This window comes from Carassius auratus, chromosome 34 (genome assembly GCF_003368295.1).
Source record: "Carassius auratus strain Wakin chromosome 34, ASM336829v1, whole genome shotgun sequence".
Classification (NCBI taxonomy): Eukaryota; Metazoa; Chordata; class Actinopteri; order Cypriniformes; family Cyprinidae; genus Carassius; species Carassius auratus.
This window is the reverse complement of record NC_039276.1, coordinates 27,547,892-27,574,833: the sequence shown is the minus strand read 5'-3', so window position 1 is coordinate 27,574,833 and position 26,942 is coordinate 27,547,892. Positions and strand designations below refer to the sequence as shown.

General features: G+C 38.2%; 1 protein-coding gene across 2 annotated transcripts in view; it reads left to right on the top strand.

Moving 5' to 3' along the window:
• Window positions 1–26,731, top strand: part of LOC113053682 (cyclin-dependent kinase 16) — a 55,288-nt gene extending 28,557 nt beyond the window's left edge. The window contains exons 3-16 of one of the 2 annotated variants that reach the window (XM_026218866.1): window positions 6,598–6,722; window positions 9,414–9,539; window positions 12,067–12,123; window positions 12,319–12,433; window positions 12,565–12,659; window positions 12,741–12,803; window positions 13,606–13,729; window positions 13,843–13,963; window positions 16,663–16,760; window positions 18,116–18,221; window positions 18,563–18,605; window positions 22,630–22,720; window positions 22,972–23,049; window positions 26,033–26,731. In XM_026218866.1, coding sequence (XP_026074651.1) covers window positions 6,598–6,722; window positions 9,414–9,539; window positions 12,067–12,123; window positions 12,319–12,433; window positions 12,565–12,659; window positions 12,741–12,803; window positions 13,606–13,729; window positions 13,843–13,963; window positions 16,663–16,760; window positions 18,116–18,221; window positions 18,563–18,605; window positions 22,630–22,720; window positions 22,972–23,049; window positions 26,033–26,121 — 1,331 coding nt within the window. In that variant the 3' untranslated portion in view covers window positions 26,122–26,731. Of the gene's footprint in view, window positions 1–6,597; window positions 6,723–9,413; window positions 9,540–12,066; window positions 12,124–12,318; window positions 12,434–12,564; window positions 12,660–12,740; window positions 12,804–13,605; window positions 13,730–13,842; window positions 13,964–16,662; window positions 16,761–18,115; window positions 18,222–18,562; window positions 18,606–22,629; window positions 22,721–22,971; window positions 23,050–26,029 lie in introns of both variants that reach the window. The other variant, XM_026218865.1, reaches the window with a different exon arrangement.
• Window positions 26,732–26,942: the final 211 nt, after the last annotated feature.

Below are 26,942 nucleotides of genomic sequence, written 5' to 3'. Positions count from 1 at the left end.
AGATAACGACGAGTTTATGATATTGAGAAGCGGTTCTTCGGCTACAGGTAACAACTCTTTCAGTAATTTACTGGGTACAGGATCTAATAAACATGTTGTTGGTTTAGATACAGTGATAAGTTTATTTAGCTCTTCCTGTCCTATAGTTGTAAAGCATTGCAGTTTATCTTTGGGTGCGATGGATGAAACTGAAGTGTTAGATGCTGTAGAATCTACATTCGCTATTGTATTTCTAATGTTATCTATTTTATCAGTGAAGAAATTCATAAAGTCATTACTATTTAACGTTGATGAAATATTTAAATCAGGTGGTGTCTGGTTATGTGTTAATTTAGCCACTGTGCTAAATAAAAACCTTGGATTGTTTTGCATTGCATTACAATAATCTAACCTTGAGGTCATAAATGCATGGATTAACATTTCTGCATTTAACATTGAGAGCATAGGCCGTAATTTAGATATATTTTTGAGATGGAAAAATGCAGTTTTACAAATGCTAGAAACGTGGCTTTCTAAGGAAAGATTGCGATCAAGTAGCACACCTAGGTTCCTAACTGATGATGAAGAATTGACAGAGCAGCCATCAAGTCTTAGACAGTGTTCTAGGTTATTACAAGCAGAGTTTTAATTTTATTTATTAATTAATAGACTTACTATTAATTGTTGTTTTGAATCCAGCATTTATTTATTTACAAATTATAAGCTCTGATTATTACAAGTGTGGTATAAAAGCTTTGTTTATTAGAGGAATAATAGTTTAACTGGAAAATGTTACGATTGTGACCATGCCTCTGGATGCCGTTCGAGCCTATAGCCTTCATTTATGTGACTTTGTTCTGGTTTGCTGGTTGGTCACAAATTTTCACAAATTCAATAACATTTAGGCATTTTCTTTTCCTAAATCTTCACAGTTTTACCCTCTAATTTCGGAGATTTATTTTATTATCTTTCACTTTTAATCACAGTTTTCGCATCTCTTACCATGGTAAACATGGGAAGGCAAATTAAAGATGTCATGAATTAAGAATTTGTTCGATTTATTAATTTGTTGCCTTGTTTTTTTTGTTTTATTAAATTGTGGCTTATTTAGGGAACAGAATTAATGGAACATAAACAGTTGCTACAAATTAATAAGTTGTAGGTACGAATTAACAAGTTGTAGTAGAACAGCCTTTCTGTCCAGTGTCCTGTAGCCCTGCAAGGCACACGATATGGAACAATTATCTGATGAAATTACTTAGTTACTACATTTCTATTGCTTTCTATGTTGAAGAACTTTTGTGTTTTTAATTTTTTCATGTACTTTTAAAGTTTAAATCACACTAAAAGCTTAATTTGTACATAGTGAATGAATGATGATGCATTTACACCATCACACACAGCCTCTCACAAGTGTCGAGTGTGCATGTGCCACACGCAATCCAAAATTAAATCGTTTAACCGACCATCGACAGCTTTAATTGATTGCATATCTTATAGACAATCAATCGATCATCGATTAATCATTGACATCCCTAGAGCCTTTTCGTGAGCCATTCTTCTTTTCCTTAGTCCTAGTCCTAGTCTTAATCTAGTTTTGTCTTGCCTGTTCTCTGGTCCTTTGAGTTTCACGTGTGTATTGGATTATCCGTTTGCCTGACCCTGTTTTGGATGCTGTTTGCGATGCATAATGAGTAATATTAATTAACTACAAGTACTTGCTATATGGTTAGGTTATAAAAAATTAAAACAGCTCCTTCAGACCTAGCACGCATCTAGGAAGGTTTGAAGTAGGGAGACTGAGGATGTGTGCACGGGCCTTCGCCTGCTAGAATATACCAGAAAAGCATTGATCAACCCCCTTTCCAGGAGAATAGCCTATTTGGGCATTGGACTGAGAATGTGAAGGAAGTAGGAAGATTGGGAATGGATATTCCTATTGGCTTTGTTTTGCTCTCTTCTAAGAGATTTTCTTATCTAGGCATTGGCTATTGAAGTTTGGAAGGCTAGGTTTTCAGTCCTTTGGTGTACCTCATTTTCATAAAGTTATAATGGTTGGGTTTAGTGTGATGGTTGGTTTGAGGTTAGATCCAAAAGATCTGGGAATGCATAGTATTTGTCTGAACTTGCTCCGGACCAGCGAATCAAACCACAACCCAAAAGTCACTGTTCGATAATCCTGATCCAGCATCACGTTCCCTTAGCGAGAGCTGTACAAGGCCAAGGAAAATTTTATGTCAGACGATTTGCATGTAACACTATTTTTCTATTATCTCTGTTTTCTTCAGGTCATTGGTTACTAATTTTGAGAAGACTAGGTTTCAGAACCATAGGTCTAAGGATGGTAGGTTTAGGGTGAGCATTTGTTTGGCACTAGGTATTATTTCTAATTGGGTTATTATGGTTGGGTTTAATGTGGTTAATTGGTTTGATACTTAATTTGATACTTAATTAGATCTGGGGACAAGGTTTCTGGCTGAGCTTGTTCTGAACCGGCGAATCAAACCGCAGCAAGAAAGTGAGCGCTGGATAGTCCTGGTCCTGCATCGTGCTCCACCAGTGAGTGTTGCTCAAGGCCGAGAAAGATTTAGAAGGTCCGATGACTTACTTGTAACACTGTATTTCTATTAGCTTTAGTTTTTAAGAGATTAGCTCATCAGGATGTTGGTCACTAGGTTTGAGGGGCCTAGGTTTCAGATCCTTAGTTCTAGGTTTGGGGTAGGTATTGGTTTGGGGTTAGAATTAAATATTTTAAGGTCACCAGGTTAGGGTCTGAAGATCTGTATTTAACATTATATATCTATTGGCATTGTTTTGTTTTCTTTTAAGAGATTAGCTTATAAGGGTTAGGGTTTGTCTTAGGGTTACTTGCCTGTAATTATGCATAATTAATAGTTATTATAATAGTATATACATGTAACTTGGAACAAGGACACTTAAATCCTTTTCTTTTTTTTTACATCTTTTCTAATTTTGGTATTAAATTTCACTGTTATGCTGATGATACACAACTTTATGTATCAATTAAGCCTGACTCTAGTCTTACACCTGTCTGTCTTACTGTTTTCACAAAATAAAAATTTGGTTATCTGCTTAATGGCAGTAAGACTGAAGTACTTCTCATAGGCATTAACTCTGTTCTTTCTATAGGTCCTGCAGTTTTTGTTTATCCATTGATGGTTTCTCCATCTCCTCGTTGGGTTGGGAACTTAGGGTTCATCTAATTTTGTTTGCCTCCGTTCATCTCTCACCCCTCATAGTACTTTCATTCTTGTTCATTCGCTTGTCACCTCTTGCATCGACCACTGTAACTCTTTTTTTATTTGGTTTACCACACAAGCTTCTCCTTAAGCTCCAACTGATTCAGATTTCTGCTGCTTGTTGCTGCTGCTTCATCTATCCAACAAATTACTCCAGGAGAAAGGACTAGAGGCAAGGCGTTTTGTGCAAAGGAACTTTTGAAGCCATTAAACATTTTAAGCTTGAGGTCATAAATTCATGGATTAACATTTCTGCATTTGACATTGAGAGGATAGGCTGTAATTTAGATATATTTTTGAGATGGAAAAATGTAGTTTTACAAATGCTAGAAACGTGGCTTTCTAAGGAAAGATTGTGATCAAGTGGCACACTCAGGCCATTGATGATGCAGGTGTTTTTATGTAGTTGACACTAGTAGTCACACTGTTCAAGGAATTATCTACAATCTATCTGTCAACAAGTACTAATGTGTTTCTAAGATGTTTGTCTTCTTCTTATGTTTGCAATCGGAGACATGATATCCATACCTGTCTACATTTGGGTACCAAAATACGGGAAGGGGGTACCGCTTACAATTTTATTTTTTCATATTAATTTAAACAGAGTTTAAAATTCATTATATTCTTGTCGATCCACTTCATCACATTTACAACTGCGTGTTTTCTGCATAAAAATAAGGGTCGTTTTAGGCTTTGGTCAAAAGAGCAGAAAAGCTTATTAAAAATACTATTTCATTCTCTGCCGGTGGCAGGTGGCGGTTTTCGCCAGAATTATAGATGTTTCCCCATAACCGCAGTAAACAAAGCAGCACAGCACCTGACTTTGAAACTTGCAGCACTCCTATTTAATAAATGAAATAGCCTTTTGAAGTTTAAGCTATATCTCTTAATATGTGTAAATGTATACTGCATATTTAAATGTATATTTAGTTGTTTTTTTCACCAGCTGAGTCTTCTCCTTCCGTTTCTACCAGTGATCATTGTTTCCTTCCTGCGGTACTATACAGTCTGTTGGAACTACCTGCACATATATCAAGAGCATCACTGGGCTGTAGGCTGCCAAGATGAGGGGACAAATGGGTTGACATTTGTATTCATCAATCGTGTGAATAATAAAATATGTGTTTCATACAAGATCTTGCAACTGGAAAACCTTGAAATTTGTTGTTGTGCTTATTAACTTAACGAGGTTTGGCCCATACCAAGTACAGGAGTTTTAATAGAAGCAAATATAGCAAACATATAAAATACACCCAGTGGAATTCTTTAATTTTTTTACAGAAAGATTAAAAATACGGGAGACATACAGGTTAATATTTGATCGGGATGATAGCGGGATAGAATGGTAAAATAAGTGAGAATCCTGTGAAAACGGGAGGGTTGACCCGTATGATGATATCTCCAGTGCTATGTAGGGTACATGCATGGTTTCTGCAGGAATTATAAGCTCAAATTTAAGACTTTTTAAGATGTGCAAAAATAAAATGAATGTCTTATGAGCAAGTTAGGGAAATGTCTTTAGTTTCCTATTAAACTGTAAAATTACTGTAAAAAGCATGATTTACAGTTCAGATATAAGTTTTAACAAAAACAAAACGTTTTATAATATGATACACTAACTATTTTTAATAAGATGGATGAGTCAAAAGTATAATTATATTCCTAAAGAGGATACCTGATTAAAACATCAAACAAACAGATGCAAAGTCTAGATTAATGAAAATGATACATTTTGTATCTTTATCTTTGATGTAAGAGCTGGCGTGAACTTGAGTGTGTGAGGTTATGTCAGCAATTTTCATGAACTGCTAATATATAAACACATGCAAAAAAAATGTAATAATAATAATAATAATAAAATTATAGGGTCCTTTAAGTGTTGTCCTGAAACTGCAGCCTCCGGTACTGCAGGAATACCCTACTCCAATGCACATTCATTCCCTGCCAATAGGAGGCGCTTTTGAAACAGCAACAATATAACTGTTTCCCCAGTACAAGAAGAAAACTAGCAGTGCACTGGCCTTTCAAACCGAAAAAGTGCTCATGTTTATTTAATAAAATAACGGCTTTTTGAAGTTTAATCGTCACATTTAGCCATATCGCAATTCTGGTCTTAAAACCTGTGTTTGTGTCACTGAGGAATTGAACAAACCTAATGCGTAAACAAAACATAGGCTACTGGAGATGTGCTTATGAATTGTTTTATTAAAAATGCCCTGGATTTTTATTATTATGATTTTTTTTTTTAGCATGGTTTATTGTGCATGCAGATCATATAAAAAAATTATATATAAGCAAACAAACAATCCCTTTAAAACTCTAATATGGATTATATCCATAGAACAATGCACAGATTAAAGGGATGGTTCACCCAAAAAATTACAATTTGCAGTTGATTTAGTTTACTCAGCCTCATGCCATCCTAGATGCTGGTCACATTTTTCTTCTGCTGACCAGTAAAGATTTTTAGCTGAAAGCGTGGTCCATGGTGATTCTAAAATGCAGACTATGGCTACTGTTTTTTAAGAATAAAAAAAGCATATCACAAAATTAATACTTGTGTTACTTGCCAATTCTTCCACGGACCAAACGTTTTGTTTCATTAAACCTCAATATATAATCAAGAGGCACTTTTATGATTTCCTTTAAAATCAGTGGCAAAGTTCAGACTTATTTGCCAAAGGTATACATTTAGAAAATATAGGGGCAGAGAAAATCATTGAATTCTTTATAAAACAAATTTTGTAAAACTCCCATCAAAGCCAGGGGCCTAGCTGCAGTTTATTGATTTATGTCTATTTCTGCACTGAGGAAGTCCTAAACTAGGGTGAGTAGGTCACAACTATGCAAAAGCTTCTTATAAAGTGTTCAGCCCAGCTACCCAGCTTTGTGATATTTCCAACAGCCTCTGCTGCTCATGTTGCCTCAAGTTGCCAACTCTTAGAAATGATTGATTTCCAGTTGCTTTGCCATTGCAACTCAGTCACTGTGTGAATGTCCTTTATTACTCCTGATCAGGGATGGGCAACTTTGGTTCTGGAGGGCCACTGTCCTGCAGAGTGTAAATCTATGTATAATCAAACACAATTGTCTGCAATTTTCAAGCAATCTTGATGACTAAGGCTCAATTTTTTTGATGTTATTGATTAAGGATGGAGCTAAACTCTGCAGGACATCTATCGGTAATGACAGAACTCGCTACCATAGTTGCTTTTGGGAAATTCACTCCAGGACTGTTGCCTGTCCATGCACTTTTGTGTACCTAATATTTGCATGGTTATGGTTTTATTTTTTTTCACATATATGATGTTCAGTCAAATAAAATTCAAGACATCAGAGTTAATAAATGTGTTTACAGGTGTAGTCCATCATAAAATGTGGTCAGATGGAGAAAGTGATCAAGCTTCAGGAACCTCTTCTGATGAAGTTCAGAGTCCTGTTAGAGTGCGTATGCGCAACCTTCAGCAGCGCATCTCTAATGAGGTAATGCATGTACAATCTCAAGTGAGTAATACACAAACGTTCACAGGTGGACACACACTTATTATTGTGCACAAATGATAAATTAAGTTAAGCACATGCTATATCTCAAACAGGGTGTTCTGCTATTTCCCTTGGAGGAATTCACACTATGCAAACCTATGAAAGGGTGTCAAATGTTATTATATTTTTGAATTTCTGTATATTTTTGTTGTGTGTGTGTGTATAGATACAGTGGGGCTCGAAAGTTTGGGCACCCCTTGCAGAATCTGTGAAAATGTGAGTAATTTTCAAAAAATAAGAGAGATCATACTAAATGCATGTTATATTTTATTTAGTACTGTCCTGAGTAAGATATTGTGCATAAAAGATATTAACATTTATTCCACAAGACAAAAAAAAAATGCTGAAATTATTAAAATAACCCCACTCAAAAGTTTGGGAACCCTTGGTTCTTAGTACTGTGTTCTGTTACCTGATGATCCTCGACTGTCTTTCTGTTTTGTGATGGTTGTGCATGAGTCCCTTGTTTGTTCTGAACAGTTAAACTGAGCAGCGTTCTTCAGAAAAATCTTTAAGCTCCTGCTGATTCTTCAGTTTTCCAGCATCTTTGCATATTTGAACCCTTTCCAGCAGGGACTTTATGATTTTGAGATACATCTTATCACACTGAGGACATTTGAGGGACTCAAACATAACTATTTAAAAAGATTCAAAAATTCACTGATGCTCCAGAAGGAAACAAGATGCATTAAGAGCTGGGGGTGAAAACTTTTGAATAGATGAAGATGGCCAAATTTGTCTTATTTTTATTGAAATATGATTTTTTTCCATTTAGTTCTGCCCTGCGTAAGCAACAGAAGATACTTGTATGTTTCCCGGTACACAAATTAAGTACAATTTACCTTGATCTTCAAATTCCAAAAGTTTTCACCATAACATGCATTTAGTATGATCTCTATAATGTTTTGAAAATTACTCACATTTTCACAGATTCTGCAAGGAGTGCCCAAACTTTCGAGCCCCAGTGTGTGTATATATATATATAATATATGTATGTGTGTGTGTATATATATATATAATATATGTATGTGTGTGTGTGTGTGTGTGTGTGTTTGAATAACTGTTTTAACAAGCAAGTTTTGAGTTCGGAAGACTGTGTCCTTTCATATGTGAAAAAATCAGGGAAAAGGTGATTCATGGATAAGAAAATATTGGGGATGTTTGATTTGGAACATTTATATAAAAACTATTATTTGCTATATAATTTAAAGGGTAAGCTCTGCTATTTTGACAGGATGTTGAACATCAAATGGCGTTGAGATGTTTTAATCTGCAAACAGCAGCAATGCCACCCTAAAGCCCCCAAACTGGACACCCCCTTTGACAAGGGCAGTCCTGACAGAATCCAACACTAACTGGGACTGGGTCTTACTGCTGTGAATATAGAAAACACACGACTTGCACTGATTGTTAAGTGACCGAAAGACCCGCATAAGCCGTACCATTGCCCCAAACTCCTGCAGTGACTCCCTCAAGACACCCCAAGAAACCCTGTCATAGGACTTCTCCAAGTCTCCAAAACATGTAGACTAGATGAGCAAACTCCCATGCCCCTTTCCAGGATCCTTACTAGGGTAAAGATCTGTTCCAGTGTTCTGGGACAGAATGCCTTTGCAGCACTCTGGCTTAGGCTTTCCCAGGTAGACTGAGAAGCATGTAGGCCTACAGCTTTCCCTGGGAAATGAAGAATAGCTCATCTTGAGTTTTGATCGATTTCCAGCCGTTCAGCTTAAGCCGGTCTTTACCAGGCACACTTATGATTCACCATATGTTTGAACATGGTGTTTGTTATGACCAATGCCATGCACAAAAGTCCAGCAACTAAACACCAATCAGGTTAGATCAGGCAAGCTGTTCTTTCTGTTTATTCCCCTCCAGACCCCTCAGCTGTCACCAACATTAGTGTTGAAGTTTCTCGTCAATACTATGGATTCACAAGGTAGTACCCTTTACAGGGTCCCATGGGTCTGAAAGAAGGCCAGATATAAGCACAGAACACAGTAAGAGCCTTCCCCTCTGTTTCACTGGGTCATATTGATGTAACCCTATCATCCATTGGTCTAAACCCCAAAACAATGGCGTTGAGTTGGAGACTTGTGATTCCCACACCTGTGATTCTTCACACTTCTCGCTCGACTCATAGATGGAGAGACCCCTACCCAGGCATTTGTGTAGAGAGTCATGACTCTGTGTACAGTGAGGCCAACTATATCTATCTGGTGCTTCTCCACTTCTTGTTCTAACTCCCACTCCTTCCCCAGCAGAGAGGTCACATTTATGCAGCAATAGCTTGTTTTATGCCCATCTCAGCTATAGTCCTGTGTTTTTTGAGATTTTAGTTTAACCAGTTTAATCAACACTTCATTCCTTAGTTTTTGTGTGAATGACTTTACATCAGAATTTACTGATGTTTATTCCTCTTGAAAGCTTCCAGACAGAATTAGCTACTGTTTGTTGGCAGCTTTTCATTGTCTTTCTTTGATCGTAGTTTTTGCTAATGTTAGCTCATGATAAAGTTGTCTAAGTGCACTTCCATCAGCATTCCTTTAAGATATATCCTTCAAGAGTGCTGCCCCAATCAACTGCTCTTTGGCACATTATTTATTTTCTTCCCTTCCATTTCCTTTTCAGGATATCAATAAACGTCTCTCGCTGCCAGCAGATATTCGTTTGCCAGAGGGTTACCTGAAGAAGTTTGCCAAAAACAGCCCCCCATTTGACAAACCTCTAAGTCGAAGATTTCGCAGAACGTCACTTGTGAGTTTGTCTTTGCCATGATCTATTAATGTGACATCATCAGATGTTCAGAGTGTATTTCAGTTCTACACATTATATATATCGAGGTCTGTTCTCGCTTGGTTTGAATGGCATTATTTGATACGGTCATTGCCATAATCTTAAAATTCACCTTGAGGATTGAAGAATATTAGTATTGCCAACACTGACAAAATTTAAATGAATATATTTGTTAATAAATGTTTAAAATAAGTGGGAGATGAAAGGCAAGGTGTTTTTTAATCACCGTGAAATTAAGACTGATCATGGTGTTAGTTATTGAGGCAGTTTGTATCAAATACACATACAGAGGTCTGGTCTTCAGAGTGATGGTGAATTATCATCAGTCACTTTTTCTAAAATTATCAGTTTGGAAAATAGCAAAGGTTTCTTTCAAGTCAAATAAAAACAGACAATAGAAGTACGGTCAAGGGTCGTTTTCGAATGTGTTTTTACATTTTCACACAGTGTCTCCACATAAAGAGTCAGGTGTTGCAGGTGATTGGTCTAAAATTTTGATTTAAAGAAATGCTTTTACCTTAAAGGTAAGATTTGAAGATATGTTGTATGTGTATCATAAAACTTCCTAACAGTTTATTTTTATTTTATTTGTTTTGCCTCAGGCAAGGTACACCAATTTCAAGGTCTGTTCACACAAAGATGAATGATTGGTGCAAAGTTGTGTAGTATAAACATTTTAATTTGAATGAACAGTGTTTTCCTCTTTCCATTGTTATACAACTGCAGAAAAACAGCCATTTTTGAGATGCTTCAAAAATGGTTAAATAAAACTTTTACTTGGTGGCACTATGAACAGACTATTTTGCTAAATGACAGTAAATAGCACAGGAGAAATCTGCTAGCGGCTCTCTTGTATTAGTACTCTTGTATTTGTATAATGTACTGTATAATGTACTTTTGAGAAACTTTGAATAAATGCACACGAGGGATGCACCGAAACTGAACAGTTATTAGAGATTTAGGATGCATATGAAGTACATATAAGTAATTAATATAATGCTAAACATTCAATATTCAGTTGTATAGCGGATGTGCATGAGTTGATAAGCAAAGCGAGTGGATGCACTGATGCACAAGCTTGTCGAGTAAATATCTCCCAGACATCACTGGAAAGTTTGTAGTTCAGTCGAATAGGTCAAAGGTAAGTAAAACAATGCACAAGTTACTAAAGTTCTTTGACGTAAAGGAGAGTGAGAGAGAGTCCGAGAGGGCACACTTCTGTTGCATGATCTAGATCTGCTTTCCACTCCATTAGTGCATCATTTGGATTAAAACTAAATCATAAATATAAAACAAACAAGCAAACACTGCATCAGACTGTGATGTTCAGGTTCATGTTTTCATGTCTATTATTTTGTCTGTGTGTTATGTTCTGATTGGTTCTTTGGTTCATGTGTCATATTCTGATTGGTTGTCCTAGTCATGTGTCTTGTTTCCTCATTGGTTGGTTCTTGTCATGTGACCCTGATTGTTTGCTATAGGTAGCCATCATGTTGCCTTTGTGCTTTGCCATGTATTGAATGCATTCATTCTGCTATCGATTAGTCTTTAAAGGTCCCCTTCTTCGTGATCCCGTGTTTTAAACTTTAGTTAGTGTGTAATGTTGTTGTTAGAGTATAAATAATATTTGTAAAAGTCTAAAGCTCAAAGGTCAATGCCAAGCGAGATATTTGATTTCGAACGACCCGTTTGGACTACATCCCTCTAGTTCCTGCAGTAATAACGTCACTAAAACAGATTTATGAGTAACCTACGCCCACATGAATACACAAACAGGGGGCGTGGCCTAGATGTTAGGGCTGTGCAAAAAAACGAATGTGGTTTTCATGCACATCTCGTCAGTAAAAAAACGCTCCTGTGATTATAAGTACATCTCCAGCATGTGTGTTCTAGCCCAATCTGTTTCAGGAGGACAGGGTACTGTAAGCTGGTGTCGAATCACAACACAGGAACCGCTGACCCAATCAGAGCTCGAACGTATTTCTGAAGGAAGTCACGCAGAACATGTTAAAAACATATAAATGCTGTTTTTTTTTCATAAGATTAGAAAACTGAAGCTGCCCTTGTGTTTTATGAGCACTCATACACAAATACTGAGACAAAAATAAGAAAATCTATTAAAAAATACAAATAGGGTATATTATCATCTTGTCCTTTCTACAATATCATATTGTACGGCTGCCTTTGTTTTTCATGCTGGTGTGAACAGGCATTAAAGCTGTAAAATAGTGTACTATATAAACTTTTTTAGTACAATTTATTCTATACACCTCCTTCTTTCTTGTACATAAATATAATAAATCAATACATAAACACAAATAACTCTGAAAGTCAGATCTTTTGAGGTTCATTACACTTTCTTTTAACGTTTACATTATGTCATAGACAAAAACCATCATATGCCTTGTCTTTGACTGAAACCCCACTGCTAACAAAGTCCTGCTGATGACACAACCAGCTAATTACTGAGATCTGTTCTTCTTTTCAGTCAGAAATCGGATTTGGCAAATTAGAGACGTATATCAAACTGGAAAAAGTGGGAGAGGTGAGATACTGACAATCTCACCACAGTTTGTGATACAGTTTCAAATTAAATGAATACTGTAATGTGTTACCCCAACACTAGTTCAGATATTGTTCTTTTCTGATGATCTTACAGCTTGCCCTTTATATAAATACATGTGATTACACATCATTAACAGTAGTGAGCAGCATACTGTATGTGTTTGTCGGTGTGCAGGGCACATATGCCACAGTGTTCAAGGGTCGTAGTAAACTAACGGATAATCTAGTGGCTCTGAAAGAAATCAGGCTGGAGTATGAAGAAGGCGCTCCTTGCACCGCCATACGAGAAGGTACAGTGCTGTTCAGATGCATTAAAGAGACTGAAAATAATCAATGCATTATTTAACCCAATTCCCCCAGTGGACTGCAGTAACAGTGCCAGGCTGTACGTGTAGTGTTTTCATATTTCTCTCTCTGTTAGTGTCTCTTCTGAAGAACCTGAAACATGCCAACATTGTCACCCTCCACGACATCATTCACACAGAGAAGTGCCTTACTCTAGTCTTCGAGTACTTGGTGGGTGACCTGCATATGTTCTGTTCAGCTCTCTATTTCTGATTGTGTCCACCTAATCTAACTCATGTGTGTCTTTTCCAGGAGAGGGACCTCAAACAGTATTTGGATGACTGTGGGAGCATAATGAGCGTTTATAATGTAAAGGTGAGGGGCGAACACATATATCTGCCAGATATAACCGTTTCATTGTTTTAACATTTTAAAGTTTAGTTTAAAATTTGTATGTTATTATCCTAAACAAATCATACTTAAAAAAGAATGCATGAGGGAAAGTCATTGAGAAATAAAATAATATTTTGTAGAAGCCTTTGGCTACAGAAGCAAAGACATTTTATAAATGTAAATTAATGTATGCATTTAGCAGACACTACTATCCAAAGCCACTTACAGTAAATTCAGGCTAACAGTTTTTACCTAACCTGTGTTCCCTGGGAATCGAACCCACAACCTTGTGCTGATGCTCTACCACTTGATCCACAGGAACACTACTAATCGATTAAAGACAAGACATTGATTTAATACATGTGAAAGATAATCAAATCAATAAAATATAATTAATTCAACATATCAAATAAAAACTGGCAACATAATGGAAGCAAAACAGAGACTTAATTCAAAAAATGGCATCAGAAGATGGGATATAGTTGAGGAATATAGTGCACAAACAATACCGTGCAAAGTGGGATGTATCTTTTAATACTGTGGGAATTATAAGCAGGAGGATACAGGGCAAAACTAGCAAAGAAACAAGAAAACTGGGAAGAGAACAAGCAGCTGTCATGTAGATTAAGGATATACGAAAGCAAAGCCATGTACACACTTTAATCTCTGTGGACTCAAGTTCATTGTTAAATGCACATTATTAAAATCTTTTGGAAGACAAACACCAGTGGCAAGCACCTGATTTTGGAATGACTATTTTGTATTTGTTGTTGCCACCTTACAGATTTTCCTGTTTCAACTATTGCGAGGTCTAGCTTATTGCCATCGGCAGAAAGTTTTGCACAGAGATCTCAAACCTCAGAACCTTCTCATCAGTGACAGGGGGGAGCTCAAACTCGCTGACTTCGGTACGCTTCATCACTCACATACACAAATACTTATCTCTTTCTTAACAGAGAGCATATCCAGAAACCTACATTCACTGTAGGGGAGAGTCTGATGGTTTGTTTGTGTGCTGTAGGCCTTGCGCGTGCGAAGTCAGTTCCCACAAAGACCTTCTCTAATGAAGTAGTGACTCTCTGGTACAGACCTCCTGATGTGCTGCTGGGATCTACAGATTACTCCACCTCTCTTGACATCTGGTGAGACGCATACACACTTACACACTCAGACCTTTTGTGTTGCTCTCATGAACACTAGTGAACCTTTGTAGGCAAAATACCTTGTTTCAAGTTTGGATTAACTACCTCGATTAGCTCAAAAGAGAATTATGAATAAATAACTGGTTATAATTACATTCAGTCATTTAGTCATTTTGCAGATGCTTTTACCCAGAGTGACTTACAATTGTGGGATACATGAAGCTATTCTTCTTAAAGAGGCAAACAGACACAGGAACAGCTTGTAATGCCAAGTTTTAGGCCTTGTTCAAATAAGTACAAGCTAGAAAGAGAAGGAATAAGTAAAGAGAAAGACAGATTTTTAAGAGATGAGTGCTGAGTCTATTCTTTATAGACGCATCAATGTCTTGAACTTGTGCCAGCTGTAACTGGTAGCCACTGCAAGGCTAATTAATGATAAAATAATTCATTATAAATAATTAGATCAGCTGCCAGAATGAATATCAACTAATCTGTTCAGTCTAATTTTATATAAACTCTTAAGATTTTTTGTGGCCAGAGAAAATAACTTTCTTACACTACTAATTAATTAGAGCATGTAGCAACATCGGCTCGTTAAAGGATTTTTCTTTATTAAACTAAAACACAAACACATGAACTAGTTTAAACAAACATATACATACTATATCACAGATACATGGGTAATCTGGACCGAGAAAGTAAGAGTAAATGAGTGAAGCCGGATCAGAAACAGAGGAATGATCCTGTGAAACATGAGTCAGTCTCAGTCTCCTGATCAGAAGCATCAGCCCTGGGGACAGAGGACTCACAGCTCATCACAAACCTCTGCTTGGGTTAGACACTGCACGGTTCTCACCTAGTCTTAGCCGTTAAATGAGGTCTCAGATCAAAGTCTAGATGGATCGATAGATAGATGGAGGTAGGGATATGCCAGGATCAAATTTTCTTGTTGCGATTAATTGCTCATGCTTTTATCACGGTATAAGGAAATTGAAATTTTGTTTTAAAAAGTGCTCAAAATATAGTATAATATAGTATAAAAGGTTAAATAACTAAGTGTTCCTCATGTGTTCCTTGTGTTCCTCATGTTCCTCGTGTGTTCCTCCATGTGCTTCTCATGTGCTTCTCATGTGCTTCTCATGTGCTCCTCATGTGTTCCTCATGTGTTCCTCGTGTTCCTCGTGTTCCTCCATGTGCTTCTCATGTGCTTCTCATGTGCTCCTCATGTGCTCCTCATGTGTTCCTCATGTGTTCCTCGTGTTCCTCGTGTTCCTCCATGTGCTTCTCATGTGCTTCTCATGTGCTTCTCATGTGCTCCTCATGTTCCTCCATGTGCTTCTCATGTGTTCCTCATGTGTTCCTCATGTGTTCCTCGTGTTCCTCATGTGCTCCTCATGTGCTCCTCATGTGCTCCTCATGTGCTTCTCATGTGTTCCTCATGTGTTCCTCATGTGCTCCTCATGTGCTTCTCATGTGCGCTTGTTTACATCAGAGCACACACGCTTTCAAGCAGCATACAGCGGTGTTCTGCATTTTGACCAGTTCATTGGAATAGTTTTCTTAAAATGCATTTCAAATTCTGAATAATTTGTAATATATAATTATTTGCGGTATTTATAAGTGTCCACGATAACAATATTGTGCATATTCATTACCGTGATATATCGCATTACTGAATACCGGAACAAGTGTAGATGGAGGTGAAGTTCTGATCTAGTTCTTCCGGGTTGAAGATTGACAACTTAAAGGGTTAGTTCAGCCAAAAATCTAAATTATGTCATTAATAACTCACCCTCATGTCGTTCCAAACCCATAAGACCTCCGTTTATCTTCTGAACACAGTTTAAGATATTTTAGATTTAGTCTGAGAGCTCTCAGTCCCTCCATTGAAGCTGTGTGTACGGTCTACTGTCCATGTCCAGAAAGGGAAGAAAAACATCATCAAAGTAGTTCATGTGACATCAGAGGGTCCGTTAGAATATTTTGAAGCACCGAAAATACATTTTGGTCCAAATATAGCAAAAACAACGACTTTATTCAGCATTGTCTTCTCTTCCGTGTCTGTTGTGAGAAAGAGTTCAAATCAAAGCAGCTGGATTTCCGGTTCAATCAATCTATCCCAACCTCCAAACCATCAAGACTTTGCTTCCAGACGCTCATTCCAGGACAAGGAAATGCATGTATCGTACATTTAACTAAACGAAACAGAGGTTTAGTGTAAGCTATAGACCCCGTTCTAAACAGCACTGATGGTTTACTCCGGTGACTCTGACTCTGGTTTTCCTGAGGGTGTCATCCATCAAATCCCATTTGCCCTTTCCCCTGTATGAGTGATTGTATGTATGTATGTTTATTAGACTAGCTTGCGTTAGTGTTTAGTTAACCAAATCTTGTGCACAAGTAACATGATTCTGCCTTACATATCAATGTGCCTTTACGATTTGAGTTGAGTTGATATTTGCAAGAAAACCCAAGATTGTGTGCATGACTGTGTGTACAGACTGGATGTTACTCTGATGACTAGATTAGCTCTTCAGCTCATTCCTTGCTACAGAGAGTTTAGCTGGCATTGCTTAATCTGGGAGAACACATCAGAGATCCTGCCCACTCTTTTATCAGCCTGGATAATGACTTTTATACATGGGTTAAAAAGACAAATCATTATTTTTTGTCTCTCTGCTTTGTTTTTATTAATACAGGGGTGTAGGTTGTATATTCTATGAAATGATCACAGGACGTCCCCTTTTCCCTGGGTCAACAGTGGAGGATGAACTTCATCTTATATTTCGTATATTGGGTAAGAGCTCTGGGGTTATGCCGTTACTAAGCTTTTTGTTTTTTGCTAATTTGTCCCAATAGTACCATGAGTTTTGATGCAGAAAGTTTGTTTTCTAACTGTTACTGACTATGTTTTTGATTTGTTCCTGTTTTATTTTTTTTTTCACAGTCTATTACTGCATACATCAACAATGTATTTTCTTTATTTTTGTTGTTCATTTTTGGCTTTTCATGCTACAAACAGTTTTTCCATGTTTGCATATTATATGCCAATTTGCACCTACCTCAAGTGGACCTACTTTATATTAAATGTCTTTAGCAAGTATTAGAAATGCAACCCCCTATTCAACAAACTTGTGCCAAATGGGCAAGCATAATAAAGAGGACACGTGAAACCAGGTTTAGTTTTGTTCAGAATTGAGTACAGGGGTGTCCAGACCTGTTTCTGTTTCTCCAAAGCTAATTGAATGCACTTTAACCAGTGAATCAAGCTCTTTAGACTCACTAGAGACATCCAGGAAAGTGTGTTGAAATTGGTTGACGCTTCATTCTATTATAGTATTTTGTCTTTACTAAGTGTACTGTGTTTATTGTTAAATGTTTATTTGAATATTTGTATGATTTTTTTACTTGTTTGCTTTTAAATGAAATACACAGTAAAATATGGTCTACATCAGTGGTTTCCAACCTGTGGTCTGCGGTGGTATTGCAGGTGGGCCACCGATTACTACTAAAAGACATAATAATATTGGTAATATATGTAAAAAATGTCTAAGTCATAGCATAATAACATCATTTCATATATATATATATATATATATATATATATATATATATATATATATATAATTAAATAACAAAAAATAATATGAAACTGTAACTATGCTTCCACTATTCGAGCTCGCCGATGGGTTTAAGAATAAACCGTATCTTAGATATTTCTGCTGCATATGCTACAGAACAATAGCAGTTGTGCTGAGCGGTGCCAGCCCGAGTTTTTTTCTGTTTATTGCCAGTTCATTCAGTAAAGACAGTTAACAATCTAGCTTCTGAGTTGTAAGTTATTAACCCAACAATAGCGGGGTCAGTTATTTTTTTGCAGTGGGCCACGCACACATATGTGTTTGGTTGTGTGGGCCGCGAGTAGAAAAGGTTGGGAACCACTGGTCTACACCATGTCTCTAAATGATACTGATCTCATAATTGAGTTTAAAAAGTCTTATGTTCTGCCAGTGTAATAAGCTACAAGATCCCATTACAGTAGAACATGGTTTGCAAAGCCACAGCTTCTTTATTTTGATCTATAGCTGACTCTAATGTCTTGGAGAGTAGCTGACGGTCTGTTTTGATTACAATCTTGTATGTCATCTCCAGGTACTCCTACTGAGGAGTCTTGGCCAGGAATCAACACCAATGAAAGCTTCCTTTCACACAACTTTCCTCATTATGATGGGGCACCTCTGATCACACATGCACCCAGGTGTGTGTGTGTGTGTGTGTGTGTGTGTGTGATAATCCTTTCTGTTTGTGGTATTGTATATTTCTGTGGATCTGTAAATGATCTTTATTGTTAACTCCTAGATAACAGTTTTTGTAGGAAGAAAATCCTAATACCCACTAATACCCTGGTGGTTTGCATCGTGGCTATCACTTATTAAAGATTGTAACGACTCCTGTTCTACCTGACAGAATTAAAGCTGGACCAACAAGATAAAAAAGATGTTTCAGTGCTGCCCACATGTGATATAACTATTAAAATTAGTTAACATGGAGATGGGAAAGCTATAGCTATAATATGTTTTGTGTGATTTTGTTCTACAGGATCACCAATGACGGTCATGATCTACTATGCCAGTTATTACAGGTAAAGTATGCATTTAATTTTACCCTTGCGAAGAAATACCTAAACATTAAAAAGTTTTTTATTGATGTCTACTTTAATGATTTACATTTTTACTTCTCCATTTTAGTATGTTCATTATTATCAAAGATACTTGAGTACTTAATAAATTGAGCCATCTGTCCAGATTATATGTTTACAGTCAGTCAAGACTAATAAAGGAAATTCAGGATTATTATCTGTGCTGTCATTTATACAAAGTTCATCTTCATCAGTTTAAATGTAATGTTTTGTTACGATTTATATTTGTGTGTCCAATTCCTGTGTTTATTTCCCGTCTTCTTTTATAGTAGTTAGTAATCTAGTGTGTCCACCTGCCCCTTGTAAACGCACTCATTTAGTCTCTGTGTATATATTCTCCCTGTACATACTTCCTGTTTAGTTTAGTTTGTTGTCAGTTCTTAGTCAGTGTCAAGTGGTTGTTCTGTTCTTGTGTTTCTCTCTCTCTCCTGAGAAGGACTGATTTAAATTTAACTGAGTTATTGTTGAACTGCTGTTTCACTGCTGCAACTAGATCCTGCTCAAACTCATCCTTGTCAGACCCTAAATATGGATCTAGCAGAAGTTTTTCTTGGACAACAAATTATTCTGTGTTCCATTATTCAAGATGGCTGGAAAATTTAGGAGACCATGGAGTATTTGGAATATTGTCACCAGACCTTGTGGGATGACTCTATGACTGTTTTTGGAGAGAGCTGGATGGGAACATTGGCCATTGGATGCCAGGACAAGATTCCAGCAGGCCCTGGCTAAGTTTCTGGATATTGTGCTTTGCCTGTGTGTGGTTCACAATTTAGCATTGGTGAGGTGAAGGACAACATCACAAGTCAAGTCACCTTTATTATATAGCGCTTTAAACAAAATACATTGCGTCAAAGCAACTGAACAACATTCATTTGGAAAACAGTGTCTCAATAATGCAGAATGATAGTTAAAGGCAGTTCATCATTGAATTCAGTTATGTCATCTCTGTTCAGTTTAAATAGTGTCTGTGCATTTATTTGCAATCAAGTCAACGATATCGCTGTAGATGAAGTGACCCCAACTAAGCAAGCCAGAGGCGACAGCGGCAAGGAACCGAAACTCCATCGGTGACAGAATGGAGAGAAAAACCTTGGGAGAAACCAGGCTCAGTTGGGGGTCAGTTCTCCTCTGACCAGACGAAACCAGTAGTTCAATTCCAGGCTGCAGCAAAGTCAGATTGTGCAGAAGAATCATCCGTTTCCTGTGGTCTTGTCCTGGTGCTCCTCTGAGACAAGGTCTTTACAGGGGATCTGTATCTGGGGCTCTAGTTGTCCTGGTCTCCGCTGTCTTTCAGGGCAGTAGAGGTCCTTTCTAGGTGCTGATCCACCATCTGGTCTGGATACGTACTGGATCCGGGTGACTGCAGTGACCCTCTGATCTGGACACAGACTGGATCTGGTGGCTACGGTGACCTCGGAACAAGAGAGAAACAGACAAATATTAGCGTAGATGCCATTCTTCTAATGATGTAGCAAGTACGGTGTTATGTGAAGTGTTTCCGGTTCCGGTTTACCTAATTAATGCAGCCTAATGGATATTAAAAGCATATTAGTATGTTATGTGTAAGCCAGGTTAAAGAGATGGGTCTATAATCTAGATTTAAACTGCAAGAGTGTGTCTGCCTCCCGAACAATGTTAGGTAGGTTATTCCAGAGTTTAGGCGCCAAATAGGAAAAGGATCTGCCGCCCGCAGTTGATTTTGGTATTCTAGGTACTCACAACACAGCTATAGCCCACTCCCATCAACAAGAGTCAGAAATCATTACATGCCACAGACCCTGAACCCAACTATGCCTGCCATGGACCATGTGCGAGAGCCATTTTCTCCCCTGGATCCCGAGGCTTCAGCAAAGTCTGAACAGGTGTTTGAGCAGGTGCCCATGACCATCCCAGAGGAAATTTTGGTAGAATTGGACTGCCTGGAGAGGCTGATTGACTTGAGTGACACAGTTCCTGTCCTTGTTTCTACCCTTGAGCAACATCCTTCCTCGCCAATCCTCTTCCGCTGTATAGTCACTCTGTTTAGATACTCGATTTAAATACTCTTTTTAGATTCCAACCAGCTTTGAATCTTCTGTTCAACTGGTTTCACATGAATCCCCTGTCAGCTAGTTCCAAGTCTCATTCAGCAACATTGTTCTCGTCCAGCCTCATTCTCTCTCCTTCCTTTTTTAAAATAAAGGCAGTTTTACAGCCATGTCTCTGCTGGCTCCCCTCAGCCAATTTGCCAGCTCTGCCTAGGTGTGTAAATCCCCTGGCTTCACCTCGAGCCTCTGAGCCCTAGACTCCACTAGATGCCCTGTTGACCCATTGTTCCTCCACCAGGCTTCCTTGTCTCTCCACCACTTTGGCTCTCCCCGGTTCTGCCTCAGTCTGCCAAGTGGCAGCACCACATGATGACAAAGGTCTATCTCATTCTGGGAGTATATGAGGATATCATTAATGTACATTTATTAAGAAATTTTGTAGGTACTCCCAGAACACCTCATTAATGAAACGCTGGAATACGGAGCAGAAAGCTTGGTAGGTGGAGACCACAGTGGTGGAGGTGGATCAGCAGTGTGCTGGCATAGACGGTTGATTAGAGGTGAAGCTTGCAGCAGAGAGTAAGCTATCCTGCTGTGTTCTGGATCATCTACTCAGACTGAGTTGCACTTGTTGGAAGACACACCAGTAGAGCATTGCAGTAGTCCAATCTTGAAATTAAAAAAGATTTGACAGGTAGCTGTTCTGCATATTCTGACAAGAAGAGTCAAGATGCTGCAAGTCAAGCAGAATAAGAACATATGATGTGGAGTCTTCAGTCAGCTCTCTGCTTTTCTGTCACTGAACAAGAACCAGTCTGGGTTCAAAAGAGGACGCTGACCCTGTTGACCATTACGGAAATAATTTGGCTGGCAAGTGTGAGCAAAGGATGTATGATGGGTGGAACAGAACTTTGGAGGTTTTGTTCTCTAAAAAAGAATTTTACTGTCAGGATCTGATTGGATGAGAGAACCCCCTGCATGCTGGAAAGAGCACAATATTATTTAAGGATGAGGAGACAGGTGATCAGGTTCAGGTGATGTACTGATATAAGGTAAGCCAGAGAGGTGCAGGTATTTCACAGGTGGGTATTAATTAATTAATTACAGGCAGTAGAGGCATTGGTCTGGAAGACAAAAAATACAATAAAGGTTAATGAATAACTAACAATAACAAGGCATATACAACTATAAACCTTCATTGGTACATAAAGGCAGCCAAAGCAAGCTAAATCCTCATCAGTAAATTTTTTCCATGAAATAATCAATCCAAGAAAGGAAAATAAAGTATCACGTTGTACATTATAAGTAGGGCTGCTCCGATCACGATCGGCCGATCGTTACTGCGCATCTCGTCAGTAAAGCCGGTTCTCTAATCAGCGGTTTATTCCATCAGGTGGGTGATTTCACATAGAGCAGCTGTTACTACACAGAGCCGTTGTTAATAGAGAAGATGCGCAAATAAACGCTGAAAATGAAGTGGATTTGCAGGGTTTTTCAGACCTGTCCTGGAGGACCCTCAGGACTGCACATTTTGTATTTCTCACTTGTCAGACAAACCCAATTACTCAATTCAGGTCTTGTAGTCTCTACTAATGAGCTGGTGAAGTGAATCTGGTGTGTTAGTTAAGGGAGAGATAACAAATGTGCAGGGATGGAGGGCCTCCAGGACAGATTCGAAAACTCCTTGTGTAGGTTTTGTTTCTTGGTTATATTTGTCTTCCAATGCTTTCACTGTCTCTGGTAACAGAATGCTGGTTAATGGTCTTCCATCATTCAGAGAACCATGTTTACACCACCCATAACTTAGACTTGTAGTACAACATCACGAAGGGTTTCAGTTTATATTTGACTGCAGGATTAACAGAAAGATCCCGTTTGTAGACATGCACATAGAAAAGAAACTCACACTTCACATTAGATGTATGTGTGTTTTTCAGTTTGAAGCACGGCGGCGTATGTGTGCAGAAGTGGCTCTCCGGCACATTTATTTTAGAGACCTGGGAGAAAAAGTGCAGGACTTGGCTGACAGTAAGTATTTTATACTAGTAATATTTTAATCATAATATATCCGCCTTATATTATTATTATAATTATTATTATTATTATTATTATATTATATTATAGTCTTATAAGATAATCTTTTGTAAGCTGTGATGCTGTGTACATACATTTGCAAGGACAGTCTTGAACAGAACAATTTCTGCACATTTATAAAGTCATACATTCACAGCTGAAATGTCATGCCTGTATTAATTACATGTTAAATTCTGTCACTCCAGCTACCTCCATATTTTCTGTCAAGGAGATCCGACTTCAGATGGACCCAGGGAAACACTTTCCAGCTCAAAGAGAGTTGGGTGAGTGCAAATAATATCCTGGAGCTTGAGTTCCTTGTACATGCTGGGGGAAAAGAAGCAGATGGTAACCCTGTTTTTATCTCTCCTCCATAAAATCAACTGAGAAAGTCATTAACACTATAGGAGTAAAACAAAAGAAAAAATATTGCATTTCAGTATTACAAAATATGACATCGAACAGTGTGTAAACATTCAATTTACCTAAGTAACACACTAGCAGTGATTTATTGTTAACTGAGGATCTGTTGATTCATCTTTTGAAAGGTAGGTGATGATAAACAATAGGCAGACAACAGCTAGCATTAATAAATAATATTACACTTGTTATTGTGTAGTAATACACCTGGCAGATATGTTGAATCCTGCTACTGGAGGACCACCTTTCTGCAGAATGTAGCTCAACCTAGAAGTGTTTGAGCAATGAAATAGTGACTGTAACTGTGGGTACGCCGGGTACACACTGCACTATTTCAGCCCGGATTTTCACTCGCCAAACAGTTTTGCCAAAATAGCATGTGCAATATTTGGATTTGTCCACAACTCATAGTCCTGCATTGTGAAATGTGTTTTGACTGGGAGTGATATGAGTGCTGACGTACTGCTGATACGAGAGCACAACCGGGCAAGAGAGAGGACGGGGAGGAGGAGTGTGTGTAATGTGTGTGTGACGCTGTTCCTGTCTGTCGTGTAGTGTGCACACTAAAGCAACTCCTCCATCAGTACACTGGATGAAGTGTATTCCACACTAAATGCAGTAAAACATGTTGTAAATGCTCTCTATAGCACAAACATTAATAGGCACTGGAAATTACCACATATCTGTTTATCCAATGTGTTAATATTACAGCTTCAACTGAGGGAGCTCTTGCTTTCTTTTGAGGGGCTTTGGGGATTATTATATCTATGGGTCCTTGTCTTCGAACACTGATCTGTGGACAGCGAGTTCTGTCCCTCTCACACACAAGACATTCAAGTGCAAGAAACTTAAGTTTGGGATGAGTAATTCACATACACATGCTCTCTCTTCTGCTGCATAGTACAGCAATTGGAAAAAGAAAATTAACTTTAGCTGTGTAAATAAGTGGCCATTTTGTAGTTTTTTAATCATGAACATCCACTTATATCCATGTATAATATGTTCTCTGGTTGTTTTCCTATGTGAGCATGCCATTGATGGATGTAATTTACCATTTTCTTGTTTTTTTTTGACCCCTTCAATCCGCCCTCACTGATCGCAGCTTTCTGAGCAATGTTGCTGATGCACTGTTTAACTGAGAATGGTCAAGCAGTTTCTCTCTGGATGCTCTGGATCAGTCATGGGCCTGTATCTCTCAGCTGTGTAACGACAGGGACCTGAACCCAGAGTGTGTTGTTGGAAGATCTGAGCCCTAGCCACTAAACTTATCTAAACTCCTTCTTCGATAAGCACAACAAATCAAGCATCGAAAGCTGGGCTGGGAAAGGTACAGATCCACAGTGACTCGCAGGCAAAATGTCCAAAAACAAGGAATAGTTCCCAAATATGTGTGTGACAGGCTACCCATTGACTGCAATTGGTAAAGGCACCGCTAAAGGCATTCGCTGCATTTGGGGTAAAAACTATGGAATTCATTAACAATCGTCTGTGAGTGACGTCTCTTCCCAACAATAGCACGCCCCCTGGTGTAGTCCCACCCCTGACACTGACCGACAGGTTTCCATGTTAGGATTGGGAATACAAACGGTGAACGACTTGTGATTCCAGTGTAAAAACAGACATGCTAATTAATCTTGCCAATGATTTCACTAAAACTGATGGGCTTCATCTCTGTGAAAGAGATTAGTATACAGTTATTTCATTATTCATTCATGTATTTATTCATTCAATTTATGTACCTTTGCTAACAGTTTTCAGTTATAAGGTTATCAGTGAGACAGGAGGCTTGCCTTGATCTGTTGGATCCATGATCGCTGGGCTCTTTTATCCCATAGTGCTATCTAAATCTGGAGATTACAGTCATAGTTTTAAGAGCTGTAGTCAGTTATCTTTATAGTCCAATAACATCTTCAGACAAACAGATCATAGACGTTAACACTACAAAAATTACTGACAAAACAAACAGGTTATTTGACAAACTCCTGTCAATCTGTCACCGGCAGCCATTTACTCTGTTGAGTCTGGACTGAGCAGGACTGGAGATCCCTGAAGTAAGAAGAATCAATGATGTCTTTTGTCACGGACGAAAACTCAAGGTCCAATTGTGAATGCAACAAACATGCAGGGGAAAAAATCAAGGCAAATGGTTCGATGCTGTGATGCAGACAAAAGCAGACCCTTGTAGCACAGGGACTGAGACCAGCTGAACCCATCTGCTGTGAATGAGTAATCTGATATAAATCCACACAGACCCAGGAACAAGAGAAACACCAGTGAAAACAACGACAGGGCATTAGCACACAATAATCTGACAAACACAGCAGGACATGAGGCAGATATAGAAAGTGGTAATGCAAAAAGTCACAGGTGCATCCACTCTGGGCTGCGCTTCCCAAAAGCAACTATGGTCGCAAGTTTCGTCGTTACCAATAAAGTTCATTGGAACTAACGACCATAGTCAGCTAACAGTGTTTTTGAGAACGCACCCCTGATTATCTGTCCTGCCTCGTGTTTGCTGGACCCCACTGACAAGCAATCGCACCAGCAACAACACAGACCATGAACCGTGACTGTCGTGGTTTTGATTAAAAGCAAGTTCATATAAATTATAGTAGAAATATTATAGCTGAGTTCTACAAGAGCATCATTTCTGTTGAATTAGAGCTTTAACTCATTATAATACAATTGTTTATTTTCAAAGTTCATCCATTACACTCTAGGCAGAGCTCTCTATTGAATGATTTTAGATTATTAAGTTCATTATTTTGTTAATTACATCAGCAGTAATTTACTGTGACTCACATAGCAGATTGATATATATATATATGTCACTCTATATTTCAGCAGTGGTCCATCGAATGGGATCTGCCCCACCTGAACATTTCCTCCCTGAAGGAGTCAACCGTCTTCTACATCCTGCCCCCCTCTCTTCATAAATGTGCTCATCTGGTTAAGACTTTCCTTGCTTTCATTCGTTATGCAACATATTTTGTTCCCTGTTTACAAGGTTTTCTGCAAGTATCTTTTATTGTATAATTTGATTTATTTATTTTCTTTTTCCTCTGTATGTAAATGTTTGAAATACAATGAAGTAGGGAAAATATGCATATGATAGGCACCAAAGATTTATTAGTTATGGTTTCTTAGGCAGCCCAAGGGTAAGAAGTTGCCAGTATGTCTCTTAATGTGATCAGATTTAGTACTTGCCACTCAATGTGTTCAGTGTTTTTGCCTGGTCACCCACTTCACAATGAGGCCAAGCCAGAATCAATGTACTTTCAGTATCAGCCATGTTGGAATGTTCTCCATCTTGGATTTAACTAAATATTGAGCCAAATTTGAGCAGCTTTTTCTTCTCCAAAACAAAAAATGTGTCCAGAGTTGACCCCCCACACAACATCTTACCACTGTGTTTGAAATGTATTACAACAATAAAATGGCCTTGCCTGTACAAAACCAAACAGATTTTCATATTTTAGCAATTCTGCAATCACTGTATTTGATGGTGAAGATGTGAAACAGATAAAGAAGATGTACAAGCTGGTATGTGTCTTTGGAAAGGTGGCATGAGGATACCTTCGCAGTTTCACGCTCCTTCTGCAGTCCCAACATCACCAGGATGCTGCTCAAACAGAAGAATGCATTTCTGTGCTGCTGTGTCAAGCACTGCCCAAGGCCATCCTAGTGTGATATATCTTTTGTTTTGTGTCCTTCATTTAACCTGTTTTGAAGGCACTGAACAGTCCAGTTTCATTAT